The following is a 21,646-nucleotide window of genomic DNA, read 5'->3' as shown; positions in this document are numbered from 1 at the left end:
TGCCTGGCCTGATAGCTCTTATTTTGTTAGGTTCAGAAATGAGGCTTCTGCCTACTCTGAACTTGTTAGCAAAATGGCATCTTTTTTCTTGATGTATATCTTGAGCAGGTACAGTAGCTGAACTGTACCCCATATTTTTGGACAGGATGTTCTGCCTTTTTTTGCATTAACAGGTGATAAAACCCACTTGAAATAACATTCCTCGATACCTCTGTATTAGAAAAGAAGCTGTTGCTTACCTGATTTCCATCAGTTTAGTGTCTTTGTCCTTAAAATTGGTGAAACCGTAAATTGGATGTCTCAACGTCCCTCGTTTGCGGGCTGAACTGTAATGTTAAGCTGTTGTGCCATTTCTTTCTTTCTTTAAGATCTTCAGTCCTCTGGATCTCTTCCACCATTTATCCTATTTGATCACTGTCCTTCAGAAGCTCAGGTAGCCTGCTAATGCTCAGGTTATTATTTTTTTTGCCTGTTTTCTTCATTTTTCTTTGCTGCTAGCTCTTCCTGATCCAACTCCAATGACATCATTTGGACACTTTATTTTTAACACCCCCCAGACACACCAACATCTCTTCAAGCTTGGCTAATCTTGCTGAGCGGGCATCTGCATCAGTCTGTGTGTTGTCCGACTGTTAGAATCTGAGACCTTTGGCATCAACTGTTCCATCTAGTCACTCTTGGACATTCTACCATTGGTGACCAAGCACTCAGACTTGCTTATGAGATGTGCTGCGTTTCATGACCTAGACCTTTTCCTTCAAAACAGAGATCTGTGAAGTTATTTAAAACTGGCCACAGGATCTCAAAAGAAGTCGGCAAAGGCCATTCAACATGTAAGATGAACCTCAGAACATCTTTTCCCTATACAATTGATCTAAGCATTTCTTAAAGGTATCGTTTTTAGCAGCTGATTGTACATTTTAATATGAAGGGAATTCCATCTCCATTGAATACTAAACTTTAAGAACCTCGTTCCTGTTTTTGTTTTTCCATTCTTTAAGTCTATTGGTGACTGATATTCCTTGTTTGTTTGCAATTGTTCAGATGTGAAATACCTTAAATTCATTCTAACTATTAATTCTTTAAGCATTTATACACCAGATTATTTCACCTCTCAACACTCTGTAACAAACTGAGTGCAAGTTTATACTTTTTACGTCTTGCTTCCTAATTCAATCCATCCAGTCCTCTGAACTGTCTTGTAAAATATATTGGTATTTTTTTAGTCATAGTATATTAGTCCTAGAATATATACAAAAATCCACACCATATTTTGCAATAGATCTTATAGTACATTTATACATTCCATTTAAGACCACTGGATCCTTGAGACAGTAGAGCCAAACATGGGTCTAATAGGAATGCATTTCCTTAAAATCTTCACATGCCCTGCAAAATTCAGTTAATCTTGTACTATGACCCCTGAGTTGTCAAATTCCAGACATGTTATGTAAGCTCACAGTCCAAGCTATAGGGCACATTCATTTAGCTTTGCTCAGATGTAACCCCATTAGCCCTGAATCACTCAAATAAGCTATCTAAGCTGTCCAGATAACCTTGCAGAAATCCTTGTATCCTTTATTGATGAAACCAGGACCACAGTTTTTGCATGGTCTGTAAATCTACCCATCCAGACGTGACCATGTGATTACATGAAATAAAAATTATCCTAAAGCAGAAACGTGACCTTTGCACCACTTGAAACTCTTCTGATTTAGTTTCTTTTATACAGACTGCAACATTTCTTCCATTAAGACAGTTTGCTATCTGATGGATAGGAAAATTATTAAACCCCTAAGCTGCTGATGTTTGAAGGACAGACTAATGGGAAAAGGAGTGAAAAGCATTAGCCAAATCTAGAAAAGTGACCTCCACTAGAACCTCATTATCTAGGACTCCATCTTCATCAGGAAGTATTACAAATTCTGTCACCTTTTACTTTCCTCCCTTTTGAAAATCCTTGCTTTTATTTATCACAATAATTCTTTCCATCCTCATGTTCCATATTGCATAACAACTGTTTCAAAGTTATTTTCTATCAGACTGATTAAACCAGTTGGTCTAAAATTATCCAAATCGTACTCTAGTACCATCTTATGACTTGAGATAATTTTAGCACTTTTCTGCTGGATTAATACATCATCAGATAACTTTCTTTTTCCAACAGTCTTTATTACGGGACTCCACAATAAAAAAGTACTGTTGAGGTTATCTGGACAAAGGACAGTGTCCATACAAATTGCCTTAGGTGATTTATTAATACCATCTCTTTAGATATTGCTGGACGCACACAGAGTATCTCCCGTCCCACAGTTTAACATGTACCACCACTTGAAAATGATCCAGGAAATACTTCATAAATCTATGATCCATTTGTTCATAGGTTCATACTAGGCTATCTGCCCTAGGGCATTTACAAGCCTAGCCAGAGTGTGTTTGGCTTTCGCCACCCATTTTAAAATGAATTTTGCTATGCCCTTTTTCGAGGTTAGTATACTGTGCATCTGTCTAACAGTGACACAGAAGTGATACCCGGAGTAAATCTACGATCTCCCATCCACTCCTCAAGATTCCTCTTGAAGAGAGTCAGTGAGGGACTCTGCCTAACCTGGACTGGGATTTTATTCCAGAGTGAAGGGAGCCTCTGGGTTATGAATTTGTCCCTCCAGCATGTCCTATTTATTTCAGTGCTGAGGTTCAAGTCTCTCGAGCGTGTAGTTCGATGGGATTTGGATTTTCTGAGGTCCAGCATGTCCATTAATTCTGGGTTGGACATGGCTTTATACGTCGGGCACAGATCGCCTCTGAGCAGGCGGTATGCCACTGAGTAGAGCTGGAGTTTCTTTAACCGGGCAGCATATGGCATCTGTTTGAGCCCTTTGATCCTCTTGGTGAGGTACTTTTGGGGTCTTTCCAGTTGCTGCAGGTGTCTGGTAAGGTACATCCCTAAAGGGGCATTGTACTCAATTATGGGCCTGATGAGAGATGAGTAAAGAGGCACGATGACCTCCCCTGATCTAGATGTGAATCCCTTCATGATTAGGTGGGCTATATAAAATGATTTTCTAACCACTTTGGCCACGTGGTTGTCGAATGAGAGATTGCTATCAACTTGGGTCCCCAGGTCCCTAATTACTTCCGTACTTAATGGATTACCATCTATGTGGTAATTTGTGGGCCCTTTGTTTTTGCTGAAGGGGATGACTATACACTTTTTGGTGTTTAGCTTGAGGCCATGGCTCTGGCACCAGTTGTCTGTTTCTATGAGGCCCTTTTGTAGGATGCTTGTGTCGGCTGGAGAGTCTATTATGGCGCCCAGTTTGCAGTCATCTGCGAACTTGGTCAGCCACAGTCCTTCCGTGTTGGCCTGTACCTCCGAGAAATATATACCGAACAAGAGAGGTCCCAGGACTGAGCCTTGTGGGACGCCACTTGTAACTGGTTTGGAGTCTGACATGGCTCCAGCAATTCTAACCATGTGGGTTCTGTCCTTGAGTCAGTTTGCAACCCATCCAGTGACATAGGGGTTTATATTTAAGCTGGTGGGGTATTGTATCGAAAGCTTTTGCGAGGTCCAGGTAGGCTGTGTGGACCACCTTCCCCTCGTCAATGGCCTTGGTGACTGTTTCAAAGAAATCGACCAGGTTTAAGAGGCAGGATCTGCCCTTAACAAAGCCGAACTTGGTAGGATCCAGTGTCTGTAGGTCCCCAATATCTTTATTTATGAGGTCCATGATGATCCTTTCCATAGCTTTGCAGACCAAGCTAGTCAGGCTTATGGGGCGATAGTTTCCAGGATCTGTTGAGGCACCACCTTTGTGGAGAGGGTACATATCCTGTAGTAAGGCTGAGATTGAACAGTAGTTTTATGTTTGGGTTTAGTTCTTCTTGGAGTTCATGTAGGACGCAGCCCGGGACACCATCTGGTCAAATTGATGCTGTGTTTTTTGCTTTGGAGAGGGCGGCTCTTACCTGAGCATGTGAGATATCAGGGGGGCAGCACTCTGCTGGGATAGATATTTTCCCTTTTGGTGTGGAAGGGGGGAGAAGTTTGCACTGAACCTGTCAGCTAGGATGTTGGCAATGTCTGTGGGTTCGGTGTATTTTTTTGTCATTTTGGACTAATTCTGAGCATATCTGGGAATTCCCACCCAGGTTTCTAACATAACTAAAGAAAGCCTTGTGATTATCCTTAGTGTCCTGTGCAATTTTTCTTTCAAAGCTGGCCTTAGATGATTTTATGAGTGCCCGTAGTGTTTTGCTAATACTGATCAGAGATGCCTTCCCTTTTTGGGATTTTGCTCTGTCATGTAGTAGCTTCCTCCTTCTATTGTATAGTTTGTTTATGGCTGGGGTCCACCAGACAGGACGCCTGCCTTTGGAGGTCTGGGTCTTGGTTTTGTTTGGGATTGCATGATCCATGCATTCCTGAAGGTGTTCATAGAATGTGTTTATAAAGGATTCTGCGGTCTGGGCTGTATTTTCCACAGGCCTGGGGGCTTTGAAGGATTCCACCTTGGTTTTGAGGAGTGTGAAATTTGCTTTAGAGAAGTTTTTCACTGTGGTTTTCTGGGCAGGGGCTGGGTCGGGATGTGAATATCTAGTGAGATTAGTTTATGGTCTGATCTTACCAGTGAGGGATACACTTCTGGTCTGGAGCATAGAGTCCCCATGTTGGTGATGATCAGGTCCAGTATGTTTTCCCCTCTTGTGGGAGTGGTAACAAGCTGTTCCATAGCATTTGAGTTTATAAATTCTAGGAACCTTTGGGCTAGGGTGTTGGAGCTAGAGTAATGCTCCCAGTCTACGTTTGGGTAGTTGAAGTCGCCCAATATAATGGTGTTTGGAGAGACCTTCATATTTTCCAGTGTTCTCAGGAAGGCCGAGTGGGGTTCCTGGGTTTGGGAGGGTGGTCTGTAGCAGGCTATAATCTGGAAGGCAGTTTTACCCACTGTTAGTTGCACATAAATAGTCTCTGATGCTTTGTGCTGTGCCACCAACCTGGAGGTGTGGGTATCTTTGACGAATATTGATACTCCCCCTCCTTTTGTGGTTCGGTCCAAGTTTTGGGGCCCAAAAACATGGTATGACGTATAACCTGGTAGTGCTGGGGTGCTCTCGGGAGCCTTGAACCAGGTTACGGCACAGATATCGATGTTCTCCATGCTAAGGAGAGTTTCGAGTGCGTGCATCTTGAGGTTTAGACTTCTGGCATTGAGTAGCATTACTCTTAGTTTCTTATCCCTTGTGATACCTGTGGAGGTGGGTTTGTCTTTTTAGCCTTGCCTAAAAAAGGCACTATGGGGGTGGCAAGAGCCTTTGCCAATATCTGAAAGCCCAGGGGTGACAGGTGCAAGCCATCCCTAGCGAAGCATCGTGGCTTGTCGAGCATGTCATCCCAGGCTAACAGGCATTGGATCCCCTTTGATTGACACCAATACTTAAGCCAATTGTTGAAATTGATCATCTTGTCTTCATATTGTGGCTTCATTCTTGGTGAGGGTAAGATGCTACTCAAGGTCAGGGTCATACCAGCCTGGGCTACATGCTCAGAGAGCTCCTCTATGTCTCTTTTCATGTAGTCCAGGGAGGTGCATCTCAGGTCATTCACACCAGCATGGACAATGACTGAGTCATATTTGTACTTGCCTTGGAGTGACCTGAGTGCTTGTGTTATGTGGTGGATCCTAGCGCCCGACCGGCAGCTCACCGTGAACTTCTCCTTGTTCAGCCTGGTGAGCGGGACGTCAGTGTGCCTGACGATAGAGTCACCTATTAGAAGTGTATTGGGTGTGTTGTTTAGCCTTAAGGGCTGTGACTGTTCGGCACACTGGCTTTGTGAGCTATGTGTTGCACGTGTTTTGTTTTGGGGTAGCGGTTGCTTGCGTGTCTGCTTTGGAGGTCTCTGTTGCTTAGGCAGATTTTTATTTAGAGCCTCCGAGTATGTTTTTGTGTGTTTGTGTTTGGTTTGCTGTTGTGGTAGGTCTCTGTGAGACTGGAATTGTAGTGAGTGTGGTTTCCTTCTCCTCCTGACTGGTTATGCCAGTACTGAGTTGAGAGAGCTTAGCCTTCAGTTTAGCTATATGGTTGCATCTCTCACATGTGTTGGAATTTGTTGGGAGGAGGAGAGGGTTGTTTGTGCACTTGAGGCAGTTGTAGCATTGCCTCAAGATTCCCAGATTCACCAGCTGGACCGGAGAGGAGATTGACAACTGACCTTTGGACATGCTAGAATAGTATTGGGGATTCCTTTATAATTGAAAAAAGGGCGAATGGGGAACAAGCTACTCGAAGGGAGTTTGTGAGGGTGTAGTGCTTTTAATTTTTTAGTGCTTACTTATATAATTGCTTTAGTGAGCAAGTGCCAGGCTTTAGAGTAGGAATCGGGTGTTTATTATGAGAACTAGATCAGTTCTAAGGGAAAAAGTGAAGTGCGGACTTTGTGGAGCTGAGAATGGTTTAAATCCAATTAAGCGGCGTTGCCCGAAGCTGCGCTATGCGCAAAATTGCGCAAAGCCGTGCTAAAGCGGGTTTTATACAGGGGGGACTTGAAAGAGCTAGAAATTGGCCCAAAACGGCCAATAGACTACCAGATTCTTGTGCTGGGAACACTCCTCCAGGGATAGATAGGCTGCTCTAAGCTCCCCACTGCCACTGGTGAACAAAGAATCCTCCCTTTATCCACGAAAGGAAATGGGCAACACAGGTACTTTCCAAAAGTCCAGAATACAGCAAAGCCTGTATTTGGACTACTCTAGGTCAGGAAAGACGGGAAACGAGGATAATTTTTTTTTTTTCTTTTTTCTTTTTTTCAACAAACAGCATGAAAATGCAATACATATGTAACACAGGCTAGTGCACTTGAGTGTGTAGCCTCAACAGGTAAATGCAACAAACAGGACAAACTTTAAATTAAATTACAAGCGCAAAAGCACGCTAAAGCTGGCTTTAAAGCAGGGGGTTAGAAAGAGATAGGAAATGGCCCAAAACGGCCAATAAGCTACAAGTTACTGGGCTGGAACCACTCCTCAAGGGACAGATAGGCTGCTCAGAGCTCCCCACTCTCACTGGTGAACAAATAAGCTTCCTCCTATCCAAATAAGGATATGGGCAACACGGGAACTATGACACAGCCCAGATATCAGCAATACCTGAAGACTGGACTATTCTAGTTCAGTAAAGGTGGGAAACAAGGATATTTTTTTTTTTTTTAAGTAGCAGAAATTAGGTACAGAAACACAGTAAATGCTTTAATTCGGCTAGCACACTTGAGTGTGTAGCCTACCAGTTGCCTGTATCACTCTACAGGACACCACGAGGAGCTGTGCGGAGTTGCATACAATAACAAACTTTTTAAATCACAGATTCGCTAAGAAAAAAAGAAACTGGCGTTTTAGGCAGAATTAGTTAAGACGGCAAGAAAAGCAGAAAACTGATACTTAATCACTCCAAAGTCACTCTTTTGTCTCTCTGCTGCTGTAGACTCTGCAGAACACCTGGAAGGCACTTGCTGAGCGGAATACAAGTGTAAAAACTGTGCAAATGAGGTTTTTATAGCAGGGAAGTGAAAGAGAGAAATGATCCCAAAATGGCCAATAAACTACTAACTTCTGAGCTGAAACCACTCCTCCAGGGACAGATAGGCTGCACAAAGCAAGTCTCTCTCGCAGGTGAACAGAGAAACTTCCTTCTATCCAAGTAAGGTATGGCAACACAGAAACTTGTAACACAACCCTGGATTCAGCAATAACATGAAAACTGGACTATACTAGTTCAGAAAGGTGAGAAAGAAGATATATATATATATATATATATATATATATATATATATATATATATATATTTTTTTTTCCCCCCAGAAAATAGAGCAGATACAATCAAAACAACACTTTACCCAATTGACCAGTTAAAAAGCTTAAAACTGAGCTCTGTTCCACAGTCTTCAGTCAGACAAGTTCTAACTGCACAGTCCTGCCACTAGGGTACAGAGAAACCTTCTCCAAAAAAGACGGCCTGGGTCAGTGCACAATTCATACAAACAAAGCTAGATCCAGCCGGCCTGAATCTAGTCTATGCTACAGCAAACAAGGCGTACCGATTTCAGAAAGAAACAGTTTAAGTAAGCATGCGCAATAAGCCTTTAACCAGAAATTCCCAGCTCAGAAGGGCAGAATCTAGCCTCTCCTCCCACAAGAGTGCAGACCACAAACCTTCTTAATGTAAAATAACTGGCCTGAAGCCCAAGTCCTTAACCTAGAACTAATACACTTTTAGAATAACAGACACTGAGCCTTCAGTCAGCAGTTCCCAACTTAGAAGGATGTACGCTACCTGTCCTGCCACAACAGTGCAGACCACAAACCTTCCTAATGTAAAACAACTGGTTTGAAGCCCAAGTGCTTAAACCAAGGGCCTTAGAATAACAGTTACAATTTAATCAAGCTACTAACAAGCAGTAATAAAGGCAGCAGAATAAATTTAATTGAGTACTTTTAAAAGAGGCAAAAGCAAAATAAGGTGGTAAAGTAGGAAGAAACACAAATACAGTAAGGCAGTTAAAGTGCAAAAATTGTTTGTTTTTTTTTTGAGATGGAAGAAACAGAGCAGATTAAGATACTATAGGGGAATGCCTTTCCCAAGTGCTCTCTCTGTACACTGCAGAGGAGATGGGACTGGTAAGAGTATCCAAAATCAAAATATGATCTCACTGTACTCAGTTGAGTGAGCGAATGAGATGGGTCCAGGAGGAGTGTGCAAAAAGAGATTTGCAGCAGGGGCGGGCAATTCCAAAGCCACCAAGATTAACACCGCAACAAGAAACAGGGAGGGTGGGTGGGGAACTACTGCAGAGTTTCAGAGACACACACACAATATTTACTGAATCCAAGACGCACAATATTTACTCACTCAAATCTTAAATAAGTGCAGAAAATATACTTAAATCAGCTTATGTCCAGTTGATATATGCAGACAAGTCTCATTAAGGTTTGACCCCCAGTTTTCATGTGAATCTCACTACCATGGCTCTTGTAACATCCCTCAACATGTCTAAAAATATTTTTCATTATTAATAGTCTGTAATTTAATATTCCATATATTCACACAATATATACTCTTCTTTTCTTGGCACAGATTATAAATTTCTTTACTTTATGTTGCACCCTTTTTGTCTGCTGGTATATCCTTCATTGATTTATATAGCCTCTTTCTTTACTTTTTATTTGTTTAGTCCTCTACTTATACCAGGTCTACCTCATACCAAGAGCCTTAAACCTTAAGGGAGCAAGATCATTAATTGGGTCATTCATCTTGTTATAAAATTAATTTCACATTCCGTGAACCAACAACCCTTCAAATTCTTATTTTTCCAAGCCTACATTTTATTACTCTGCACTTACAATAGTTAGCCTTACAATAATTCCTTTCTTCTCCACTTACTATAAAAGGCCTTTCTAATAAATTCCATTGTATACTTAACTGTCAGGTGGTCAGACTTGATAACAAAACCAGATCAATAACATAATGCGTAATAACATCAGGAGATGCCATTATAAGAGCCAGTGTATTTTCCTTTCTAGTATGAGTCCATGTTGAATAGCATAGTTTTGTAGAAAGAAAGACAAAAGAATACTATTTTATCTAATCTAGTCATACTTGCTCTGTCTATATTCAGAAGATTGAAGTCCCCATCTAACATAGAATTGCTAAGACTGATAAAACAGTGAAACTTGTTAACCTTACTCTTGGTTTTTAAAACTTTGAGTGAGGGAGGGCTATAGAAATCAGCAATTTGCATCTTAAGAGGTATCTTGAGTTGTAAACTAACCTTCATAGAATTTCAATCTTCACCGTACCTTTCTCTCATATTCTTTCTAAAGTTATGATAGGAATTATATCCTGGAAGACTCTTGGGCTTACTCCCCACACCAAAACAAGTTTCAGTAATGCTGACAATGTCTACCTTCTCTTCTAAAATACAATGTTCAACTCATCTGCTTAAGTTTCCTTGCATCAAGTATTACCAGGCACAATTTATCAGTTTTCTCTGCTTTCATAATTTTCTCAAATTCTTTGTCTCCATTTCTAAAAAAAAAAATCCGTAAATTGTCCCCGATTTTTAGAATACCATATTTTTATTGGCCTTATGACTTAAATGGTGATAATAATTATTTTCCTATTTGAAGGGGAGCACCTGTCATCCAGTTCATACTTTGGTCTCCTTGCCCTATGGGAAATATATGAGACTTAGACGGCTATGTAATACCGTCATGGACTTCTTTAAAGAAATTAGTGTGACTAGTGAGATGTTTAGATTGAGGGGTTATAGTGAAGCTAGTATTCAAACAGCTATAGATAAGGTTATTAATGAACAACATAAAGTTGGTACTTATAAGTATGGAAGTAAGGGGTATAAGTTGGATGTTAGAAATCAAGAGAAAAGACTAGTTTTATTTTGTCTCTACATATAGTGTTTTCAGTGATGTTTGAATAGATATTGTTAAACACTACTGGAATTTTTTGTTTAGATCAATGGACCTAAAAAATTTATTGTCTAGGTCTTTAGGCATTTCATTTCGTACAGGTAGGAATTTAAACGATATTTTGGTGCATAATAAATTTAAATATCCCACTGAGACATTGCAATATAGGACCATGCAGAGATTAGGAACTTCACCCTGTGGTCATTGCAATATATGTCATTATATTGTTCCAACTTTTAAGTATATAAATGGCCATGTATTTGAGGTTAAAAATATATATAGCTATAATACTGAAGGTATTATTTATGCGTTGAAATGTCCGTGTAACCTTGTATATATAGGAGAAAGTAAAAGGAAGTTTAAAACTAGACTGCAGGAGTATGTCAGGAATATTATAAATAGTAAAGAATATAGCCCTGTTGCTAAACATTTTATGCTGGCTCACAATTCTAATCTAAATGGGTTACAAGCCACCATCTTAGAACATATTATGAAGGGTATATTTTCTGATGCTTTGTATAAAAAGTTGTTGTATAAAGAAAGTATTTTCATTTTGAAATATGACACTTTATTTCCTCAGGGTCTGAATGTGGAATTTAACTGGAGGCTTCTTATCTGATGAGAAAGTAGTATTAAGTATTTTTTAATGTTTATTCATTAATTGGTTTAGGCTGCTTGTTTAATTGTTAGATGTATTAGGGTATATAAACTGTGCAAGTTATGTGATGTTTTACAGTCCTTGAAGGCGGTTGCCGAAGCGCTAGAGGTGCAATAAACTGGTATTTTAAGGGGATTCTTCGTCTGTGGTCTTCAGTTTTATTTTTTCTTTTTGGTTCATGCAGAAATAGGTTTTAGCCTATAACCAGCAGACTGTAGAGTTTCTAAAGGATATAGTTTAATTTTTGTGCCTCCGTGCCTGTTTATTCACAAACTGGTTCCAGCAGAGTAGAATTAGAGGTGATTAAACAGAGATTAAGTAAGTGGTGCACCTGAAATGATGACCCTTCCCACCACCACCACCACAAATGTAGTAGACTGGTCCATTCATCTTTCTTCATTTATGGGAGGCAAAGTCCTAGGGACCATAGCTTAAATGAACATGTAGGTGTATCGGATATCAAAGTTGCTGGGTATTACTGTGTTTCCATTAGACATTCTCTGAATCCCTGAAAATAATCCTCCTGTTCTAAAAGCTTAAAGTTTTGAAATTAAAGTAAATTATTCATTGACTTGTTTGGGATAACTATGACTTTAAACTTAAGTGGATATAACCTGATAAATGATGATTTAAGCAGCTTTTATCTTGTGAAATTTGAACAACAGATTAGCAATATTCACTCAAGGGCGAAGTACTGCTCAGAGGAAGCCAGAGTTACAAAAGCAATACTGTTGCAAAACAGATCGTCACATACCACAACAGCCAGGGAGAAATGTCATAAAATGTTAAAATGTCACTAGTCTGAGTTTTTTTTTTCTTAACACAAAGGGTAACCTGGGTTCATTCAAAGGAATGAGAAATGCACTGTTTGTAACACCATCCAATGGAAGAAATATCCCAGGATTTGAATTTTAAGATCAGTAAATTGTTCTGAAGGGGAAATGCTCTAACATTCAGTCATCTTTCCAGACCTTCCTTGAGGGCCAAAATAAGGGTTAAGAAATGGCTAAACCAATTTGGTACAGAGTTCACTTCAGGAGTGGGAGTACCTGATATATTACCATTTAGAAGTGGTCCTGGGAGCCTCAAACAAGTGGACAGTGAAGGTAGTGGAATAAGAACTTCCTTTTAATTTTCTTAATCTCCCTTTCAGACAGGCTGCAAGTTCATTATGGTAAAAAGCTCTACTTATCCATAAACCAGACCAAACATACAAAAAAACCCAAAAGGTTTTGGCCAAATTTAAACAGTCTGCTAAAACCAGGCAGAAAAAACACCCCAAATCCTTGCCCATCCGAAACCATCAGGGACATTGCAGACAAATTCAAGAAACACTTTGTATCCAGTACCGTACACAATTCAAATAACGTGTACCCACCCCACCTAACCACCTCTAACCCTAGCTCCACACCCCAACTCAACCCAACAACCATCAAAAATTAATTAAAAAAAAAAAAAATAAAATAAACCCACAGCTCTAGCTCCTGACGACCTGAAATCCGAATACCTCAGTATAGCTGCTAACACCATTTGCTATCCTGTATCTGTCCTAAGTAATAGATTCATTACAGAAAACTACATCCCAGACATATGGAAAGCTTCCTTCATAATTCCATTATACAAAGGTGGCACATCAACCGAACTGTCAACCTTCCCCTTTCCAAAGTACTTGAAAAATGCATACATCAGCAACTCCTAGCTTTTCTACTTGATAACTGACTACTTTCTCCTAGCAAACATAGCTTTCAGTCCCATCATAGCACCAAAACTATCCTACTACATTTCCAAGGTACCAGTAATCAAAGTAAAAACTTGGCTAATATTGTCTCCACCCTCTTCCTAAACTTGTCGAAAGCATTTGACATGGTGTCACGTCAACTACTCCTCAAAGACTAAATCTTACAGGGCTAACAACTCCCTAAAGTAGCTGGTCCACCAGCTACCTAAGCAATCACACCCTGCCTGTAAATGGAATGACTTCCACTCCACATTCCTTCAAGTCAGTAGAGTAGTCCCCCAGGGCTGCATAATACTTTTCATTTGATTCCTTGTGCATGTCATTAATGAAGATAAACTCACCTCCATAATACAATATACTGATGACTCAACTTTAGTTTGCTCAGCCCCATGTCTTCCCACATTGGGTATCATCACACAGGATGCTTTCACCTCTGTAGAGAACTGGCTAAATAAATCTCTATTGCTCTTAAACCCCAACAAAACTAAACTAATCCTATTCCTTCCTAAAAACATAAATGAAAACACTGACCTTAATGTTATTTCCTCAAACACCAAAACTGAAAATATCACAGACACAAAATTGACTGGGCTTATCGTTGACGATAAGTTAAAATTTGATTTGTACATGACACTGCAGTCTAAAAGACACATTACAAACCAGGCTTTGTTTACAGAGCAAAGCACCTGCTTAAGTGATCATAATAAGAAAAAAAAAAGAAATGAAAAAAAATATCTGCTGTCTCCTTTCTTCATGTCCTCCTATATATCGCAATAATCACAAATCTCGGGTATCCACCAAACACAAACTAGAAAGCTGTTACAACAAAATTAGGAAATTTACCTGCAGCCTCCTAAACTGCTTCCATCAATCACACTACATGCCGCTCAATACCCTCAACTGGCTTGACCTTCGTCAACAAATCGCACTCTCCCAGCTACTTGCACCCCACAAAATACTTCAACATTCACTTGAAACGACCTCTGTCAGATCTTATCCAATGGCAGGATATCCTCAGAATTTAAACTATTTTTTTTTATAATAAATCTAATAGTTATTACTATAACTCGCTGTTCTCTATTGTCCTTTCAGAGGCATGGAACAAACTAACAAACCACATCAGGCTTTTAAGTAACCTACAGCAGTTCAACTCTGCCCTAAAATATCACCTGCCAACTAATAAACTATGCAACTGTACTATACCTACAGTTTGAAGTGTTCAGTCTTAATTCTGTCCACTATGGATACTATACAAGTGTATAATTAGTGTTTTTGATTCTGCTCACAATATCTTGAAAACGTGTATTTCCTTAATCTGATATCCTTTGTAAATGTTTGCTGATGATTGGTTTGAAATACTTTGTAAATGTTTGACCGTTTTTCTTTTGAATTATCAAAAATGTATTTCTATCCTTGTTGTGGAGCTTTTCTCCCAGCGCCTCCCTTGAAAATGGGAATTTCTATTTCCAGATGGACTTTCCCTATACACAAAAGCAAATAAATGAAACAATCTTCCCAGTAGATCACTAGCATGCCTGGACTTGAAATGGACAGTCTTGCACTTTGCTGTAGTAAGTATTTTATGTGTAGCACCTGTGTCAAGGGAAGAGGATGGTACTTTCACATACTCAGGAGCAAAGGAGCCTAGAACTGAAGTACAGTGAATAGATATTCATCTTTGCAACTTCAGAGTGATTATGTTATACATCACCCACCTTGTGCTAGAGATATTATGGCACTCTAGGGTTTTGTCACATTCTAATGTTTGTACATATCACTGTTGCATAGTCCTTATTATTTGCTCAGACGTCGGGCATATGAAGGTCCATTCTTTCATACAGCTCCAAGAACTTGGCGTTTGTCCCCCCCTGAGTTGTCTTGGGGATGTTAAGATGTTCTCTTCTATAAAGCTGACATCTGCCAATGCCATTTGCAAGTACTTGTATTGTGTCTGTAGTCTGCTGTTATTCAGCCTGCTGTGTAGATCCTTCCAAATAAGTACCCCATTGAGGAAATGTTCTTAATGCTATTGTGTATTTCTATAGTTAAATTCAGTGCTGTGTTATTTAGTACAGTCTGACATCTGTCTGTGTGTCAGGGCATGTCTGTTTATAAGTAACAAGTTTAGTGCACTTCTGGTAGACTGATTTCACTTAATGATTTGAAAAACGTTGTACATTTTGTTTAGAATTAGAGCATTAGATTAACAGCTACAGGGTTAGAGTGCATTTCCTGCAAAACTGTTTAGGCAAGAATAGTCATGAGGTCTTAACTTGTACTCCAAGGCCAGGTCTAGTTCTTTCCTGACTTCAGAATCCATTAGAAGAGTGAACTAAGGAGATGGTAATGAGGGACATGGGAGATGAAACTACTGCATCTGAAGCTCGATTAGGCTTGAGAACTTTGGTTCCAGCAAGATTCTACCTTGACCTCCAGACTATGCATCTGATGACTGTGGTGAAGCTCATTTTGAGGCGGTCACACCTGTAGATCTAACAATGTCCCACTAAGCTGAAGACCCTCATCTGGTATTCAGACTGAATGCCCTATGAATGGTGCCCATTGCTGAAGTGCATTTCATCATTGTAGATGGGAAGGACCGTCAATTCTCCAATTAGGGAGAACAGTCTGATTTATGGTGTGGCAACCCAGGAGTCCTGTTTCCATGTCTGGATCTCCAAGGCAGATCCCTACTCAGGAGGGCACAAATGCTTAAGTGTAAGACATCCCCCAGCTCCTTGAAATTTCCTGGGCTTTGCATGTCTTTCAGGTTCTAACGTCCTTCCTCTCAGGCTGTTCACCAAGAATGGATCTCCTTGGCTCAAGGATTCCTTCTTGTCTTGCAGAGCCTGCTTCTAAGTGCAGATCAACCTTCTGTATTTGGAACTCCCTTTGCTAAAAGAAAGGGGGAGCCCTCCCAACAGATTGATGATAATCCCTCTGGGATGGAGGGGGAAAAACTGAACTACTTGCAAGTGTCTTTTTCCCATAGGATATGTCATGGACACTGACACCAAGCCAGCAAATCTGTCTGAACAGCCTTTTGCTATAAGACAGACTGCTTTGTCAGGAAGGTGAGTTACTTGGTTTATTTTCCTTATATTGCTTCCTGTATTATTTTCTGTTTCATTGCAATATTTTAGTATATTAAAAGTTCTGGTTAGGAGAGAGCAAAGCTGTGTCCCCTAGTGATTCATAGTGTGATGCCCGTGCACTGGCCCAGTAATCAAAGAGCCTCAATCCTCCCCACTAACACCAGTGAGGGGCATCCACATTGGGAGGATAACAAGTACACACACAGTAAAGTACAATTTCCCTTAAGAGCACACTGAGATCACAGTCAGTCTGGGGCTGGTTTCTCCCTTTCTCTCCAGATCCCCAGTAAGGCTCCCCACTGGCACAGCTATATGGTACAGATCTCAGCAGACTGGTCAAGCCAAAACCTCTAGCACCCTCTCTGTCCAACCAGTGCTTTGTGTCCCTGCCCATGTAGCTGACACACACATACTTTGAGATATGAATTACATACTAACACACAGACAGTCCTGAGGACGGCTGGCACAGGTTCTCCAGCTATGCCCCCTCTTCCCAGACTATAAGGTAGAAATCACTGCCACCAACCACTACTTATCAGTTACTGCCACCAACCACTACTTATCAGCTACTATAAGGCCCTTCCCAAAGGGTGACCAATTCCACTGTGTGCTTTTACTGTTATCCAAATAGTAAGTATAACCCAGGGCTAAGGGTATTCTGGAGTGGCTTAGTACAGTATCACCAAATACATACAAAGTACTGTAAGAACTTAAATTATCTCTACACAAAACAGCCACACTTGAAAGGTTTAAAATATTTAATAATAAGTAAAAACACATGACAGTACTCATCAGTTCAACACAGTGCTAATAGAGTGTTCAGAAATCACAGGAAAATGCTTTAAAACAATATTGTAGGATAGTCTGACATAAATAAAGAGGTGCCTGGTGAGTTGTTGTCAGATCCAGATCAAGATAGTTTCCCAGGCTCAAATAACTTAAAATTGAACATTTCTACAGCTGTCATGAAGTCAAATTCCAATAAACTCAGAAGTACCAATGTAACGAAACACAAAGTTTATTCGAGTTTATTGGATTTGCTCACCAACCTTGTATCCCAGAAGTGCAGGGAAATAGTATGAAATATTTTCGGCAGATTATAAGTCATTTGGTCACCAACCTTTGTCATCCCAGAAGTGCAGGGAAATAGCTGTAGCAGTTTGCCTTGACTGTGCTCTGTGCTTTTAGCATGCTAAGCAGAATTAATTCTTTCAAGAAATCAGAGGGCTCATAAGATGCCTAACCAGTTACATATTTAAGTGGGGACACACACAAGCTCTTGCTAGCCGAGAATCAAACAGGAGAACCTCTTGCTGTGAGACGACAGTGCAAACTGTTGTCGCCTCACAGCAACAGGTTTTCCTGTTCGATTCACAGCTGGAGAGCCTTCTGTGTGGAGTCTGCATGTCCTCCCTGCGGTCAAATGACATTTAAAGAAATGCAGGTAGGTGCGTACGTGAATGGGTGTGCCTTCCTTGAAGGTTAGACGTTGGGTTGGCAAATCGGCACAGTAAAAATCCACTGCCAGTCATGAGTGGACCGGAGTTCCACTGTGGTGACCCCTAACTGGGAAAAGCCAAAATAATATACATAATACATATAAGTTCTTGCTACCCTTTTCAAACAGTTAATGTTGTTCACCTGCTAAATTGAGGAGGACCGTATATGATGATCCCTGGGTAAATTTGTGTCTGCTGTATTACCCCGTACTCCTATTGTAGCAGTTAAGTGACCTAGATATCTCAGTACAGTAAGGTGAAAAACCTAAATGGAAGTTTACGTGAGGTGAACAACATTTATTTATTTTTCAGTGTGATTTTTGTTTTTATGCAAAAAAATAAGTAAACCTATTATTCAAAGTTGATGAAGTCAAATGCTTGCCAAAAAGTTACCCTTTAACCATATCACAGTAGTTGAAATTACCTTTTTTGCAGAGAATTTTGAAGCACATAATCAAAAATAATGTATTGATACTAGTGTCACTGCTGCAAAATCGGACTTAAAGCATAAAATATACTACATCCTCTGAATTTAACTTGATTTTCTTCTTAATGCTGACCAGGATTTTAAAAATCTGTATTCCTGAAGAAGATGAACATGACATGGAAGGATTGCAAGATTTAAGCTGTGTACCTTTTAAAGGAATGTACAGATGTCTAATAAGCTTTTAAGACTATCTACTCTGCTTAATCATGTCTTTGTTTCTATTTTTCCCAGAATTGGTAAGACAAATGGATGCTGATACAAATTCTGGGACATCCACTCCAGAGAATTCTGTTGAAGAAGAGTCCATCTTTAGTATGATGGATGTGTTTCTTTTCTCCATGATTGCTGGGCTGCTTATTTACTGGCTGTTGTTCCGAAAAAAGAAAGAAGAAATTCCAGAATTTAAGAAAATCTCAACTCCGTAAGTAATTTTTGCATAATGATCTATTTTTGCTGATTTATCATTTACGGTTACTATAGTACTTTATTTTGTCATTTCCATAGGCCATTTGGAGCACTTCTCCATGCACTTTGTCCTTTAAAGAACTTGCACCTTATGTTACTCACTAGTAGCCTGTTTTTTTATGTACCTTTTCCTGCTGTACTCACTGACCATCAAGCTCTTTCCAGTCATCTATGGCGACTCATTTCCCTGTTCTGTGTATTCCACAGTGAGAGTTTAAACTGACCAGGAACGTTATCATACGGGCAGTCTCACTGGTGGTTTGTGTTCTTGCTGGCATCCTGGCAACTAATATATATATATTTTAGGCCCTTCCCTGAGTTGGGGGACAGATGCCCTGCAATGTCATGAGGACCACTGTCTGCTTCCCCATGCAAGTGGATATTTCTGTGCACCTGTAGGGAGAGAAAACACCAAAGTAGCTTGGTGGTAGAATGCTTCCCTCCCTCCTATGACAGCTTGCTGTAGTACTACCTTTTCTAGGAGGGATTGTGGCATTGCATGTTCCTAGACATCCCGCCTGCTGTGTCAAGTCCATCTGAGCTGCTAATCAATCCCAGGTTATCAAGGTGGTTGTCGGACCTTTATCCTTCCAAACCAGTGTAGCTGGCTTAAGAGAAGCCTAGATTCACACCAGTGATAATAGGACAGATAATGCAGAGGAAGAACAAAACACCATTGTATTTTAGAGCAGTGCACTACAAATAAACCTTGGCTACAAACAAAATCATGTCAGAATGGCATAGTTTAACGTTGTGGAGTAGAACAAATTAGCTCCTTAAAATGATGTTTAGGAAATCACTATTGTGTAGATCATTGGGATATATTTACAAACATATTTTCCAGTGTCTACTCATAGCTGGCTTTCTCCACTTGAGTTCAAGAACTTAGTTTGGATTTGGAATTGTGTTTGCTGTGAGACATGCCTTTCCTACTTCAGCCACCAGTAGAATTTGATCTTCATTCCCCTGAGATTAAGATATGTGTCAAAGACATTTTGGCTTTCATTATCTGGCAGAAGACAAACCTGTGTATCAACTTGTTATATCCAACTAATTTGTAAAAGGGATTCTTCCACTGAAGTTCTACTAAGGATCCAGAAAATTTCCGAGATTGAATTAATGGTTGATATACTTCTCCCTTTGTGCTTTTACCTTTTGTAACTCTTAAAGTTGTCTCTTGGGATACGTATTTCTGGCAGGCATTATTATTGACAGGAGGATTTTAAAACTCCAGGCTGTCAAAAACAGTATACTTGGTGTTTTCACAGGCAACAGGTTTTCTTTGAGGATCAGTCCATATTTCTTTGTGGGAGTAGTTTGTTTTGTGTGTGTGTGTGTGTGTATTTGTGTGTGTGTGATATATATGTAAATGCATATAAATGGCAATATTTACATCAACTGTAGGCATAGTTGACGGCTGTTTTGTCGTCATGGTTTGGTTGACAAAACTGCTAATTGACAGATGAAAGACTTCTGCATTACCGGGGTTGTGAGATAAGTCCTTTCTCCAGTATTGTGCGGTCTCCTGAGTTGGAATATATTAGTGGGGAAGGGGTGTTTGTTGTTGCATGCTCTGAGATTATATCTCTGAGCATATGCAGTTGCATGCCGGTGTTTTTTTCCCCCTGTTTATTGTGTGTCGGTGTTAGTGATGTCAACATTTGGGTGTGTAGATATTTTGAAGTACATCCACATACATGCATATGTGGCCGTGCTCAGTTTAGTCAGATTACATTGTCAATGACTGTTTGTTGACACGCTTTGATTGACAAAGCAGATGGTGGACAATTGTGCGAGATTACACCAATAATGGGGTTGGGAAATGTGCCCCTTCCCTGTTACTGCACAGTCTTGAAATTGGTATATATAATTAGTAAGAGTGTGGGGGCAGAACCTGCCAAAGAAAACATTAATTTCAAACTGCATGCTTTAAGGTTATGCCTCCGAGCATGAGCAATGGCACATCTGTATTATTTTATTTTTGTCATTTGGAACCTGCATTAATCACTCCATTGTTTGGATGTTTTGTTTTTTGTTCCTGCACCCATATATACTTATTGTTGTAATTCCAAGACTTGTAATTGCAGTCCCTAGAATTATGAAAAAAAAGTCGGAAAGAACAGCAGAGAAACAAATTGCAAACATCACAGTTCTCATTTAAAGTTGCTTTTTTTTTTTTTTTTTTTTAGGGAGGGGAACTGCCTCAATGTGGAGGCAGTTCTCTACCCCGCCAGACTTGTATGTAAGCACTCCTAGATCACTGTATTTCAGAGAAAAGGAAAAATTCCAAGACCTAGCTCTCTCATTCTTACTATGTACTTGGTCATTTAGTCTTACTGTTCTGGGTCTTGCTCAGTAGTCTTAGAATATCAAACCGTTACTTATCTCTTTCTCTTATAGGTGTACCTATATCTGTATAATGTGTATGGTGTATGTATACATATCCTATATATGTGGGTGGGTGTGCATACATACACACACACACACACATATATACATATATATACATATATATATACATATATATATATATATATATATATATATATATATATATATATATATATATATATATATATATACAGTAAACTCTCAGTTAACTGGCAGTCATGGGGATTGGTAGATGTCGGTTAACTGTAGTTTCTGGTTGCTTGAGCGCTACCAAATAGGCCTGACTAATACTGTACCCTGTACTATTTGTTTAGATGTTCATCGTGTTTTACTGTTGCAGTCATTGCACTTTGGTTATCCAGCTGGCAGGCTACCCACAGTCGGCCTGAATTCCAAAGTCCTGGTCTGACGTCGGTTGCTGTCACCTCTTCCCTGACGTCAGGGGTATAAAAGATGCAGCCGACGCCATTTTCTTCAGTCTTTCTTGCCGCGCGGTGCCCAAAGCAAAAGCAGTTCTCAAGTGCTGGTCGGCCAACTCCTGAGATTTTTGAAAACGAATTTCAGATCCGAAGTCTTCAATAAAGCTAAGTACCCCGTTGGGGAAACTTTTTCCTTGCTCCAGACTGATGTCAGAAAAAGTTAACAATTGTATTTCTTGTGGGAAGCAAATACCTCATAAGGATTTTTATTCTTACTGTATTCCTTGCCTAGGCCCTGACAACGATGTTGCTAGCTGTCGGTTTTGTGCTAGATTTAACCAACGCACTATTAAGCGTTTGTATGATTTTCCTTTTCATTACTCTGGCCGAAGGTTTAATTATATAATGCCGTC

The 21,646-nt window shown here is 40.0% G+C and overlaps 1 protein-coding gene across 1 annotated transcript in view; it reads left to right on the top strand.

The window, feature by feature from the left end:
* Positions 1-21,646, top strand: part of LOC122787192 (NADPH--cytochrome P450 reductase) — a gene marked incomplete in the record, with an annotated part of 550,447 nt that overhangs the window by 86,241 nt on the left and 442,560 nt on the right. The window contains 1 exon segment of the mRNA XM_044053780.1: positions 18,190-18,379. Within this exon segment, the coding sequence (XP_043909715.1) occupies positions 18,204-18,379 (176 nt within the window).

This window comes from Protopterus annectens, chromosome 13.part0, assembly GCF_019279795.1.
Source record: "Protopterus annectens isolate FY-2018-M chromosome 13.part0, PAN1.0, whole genome shotgun sequence".
Classification (NCBI taxonomy): Eukaryota; Metazoa; Chordata; order Ceratodontiformes; family Protopteridae; genus Protopterus; species Protopterus annectens.
The sequence above is the reverse complement of the archived record's forward strand: the minus strand, read 5'-3'. Positions and strand labels throughout refer to the sequence as shown.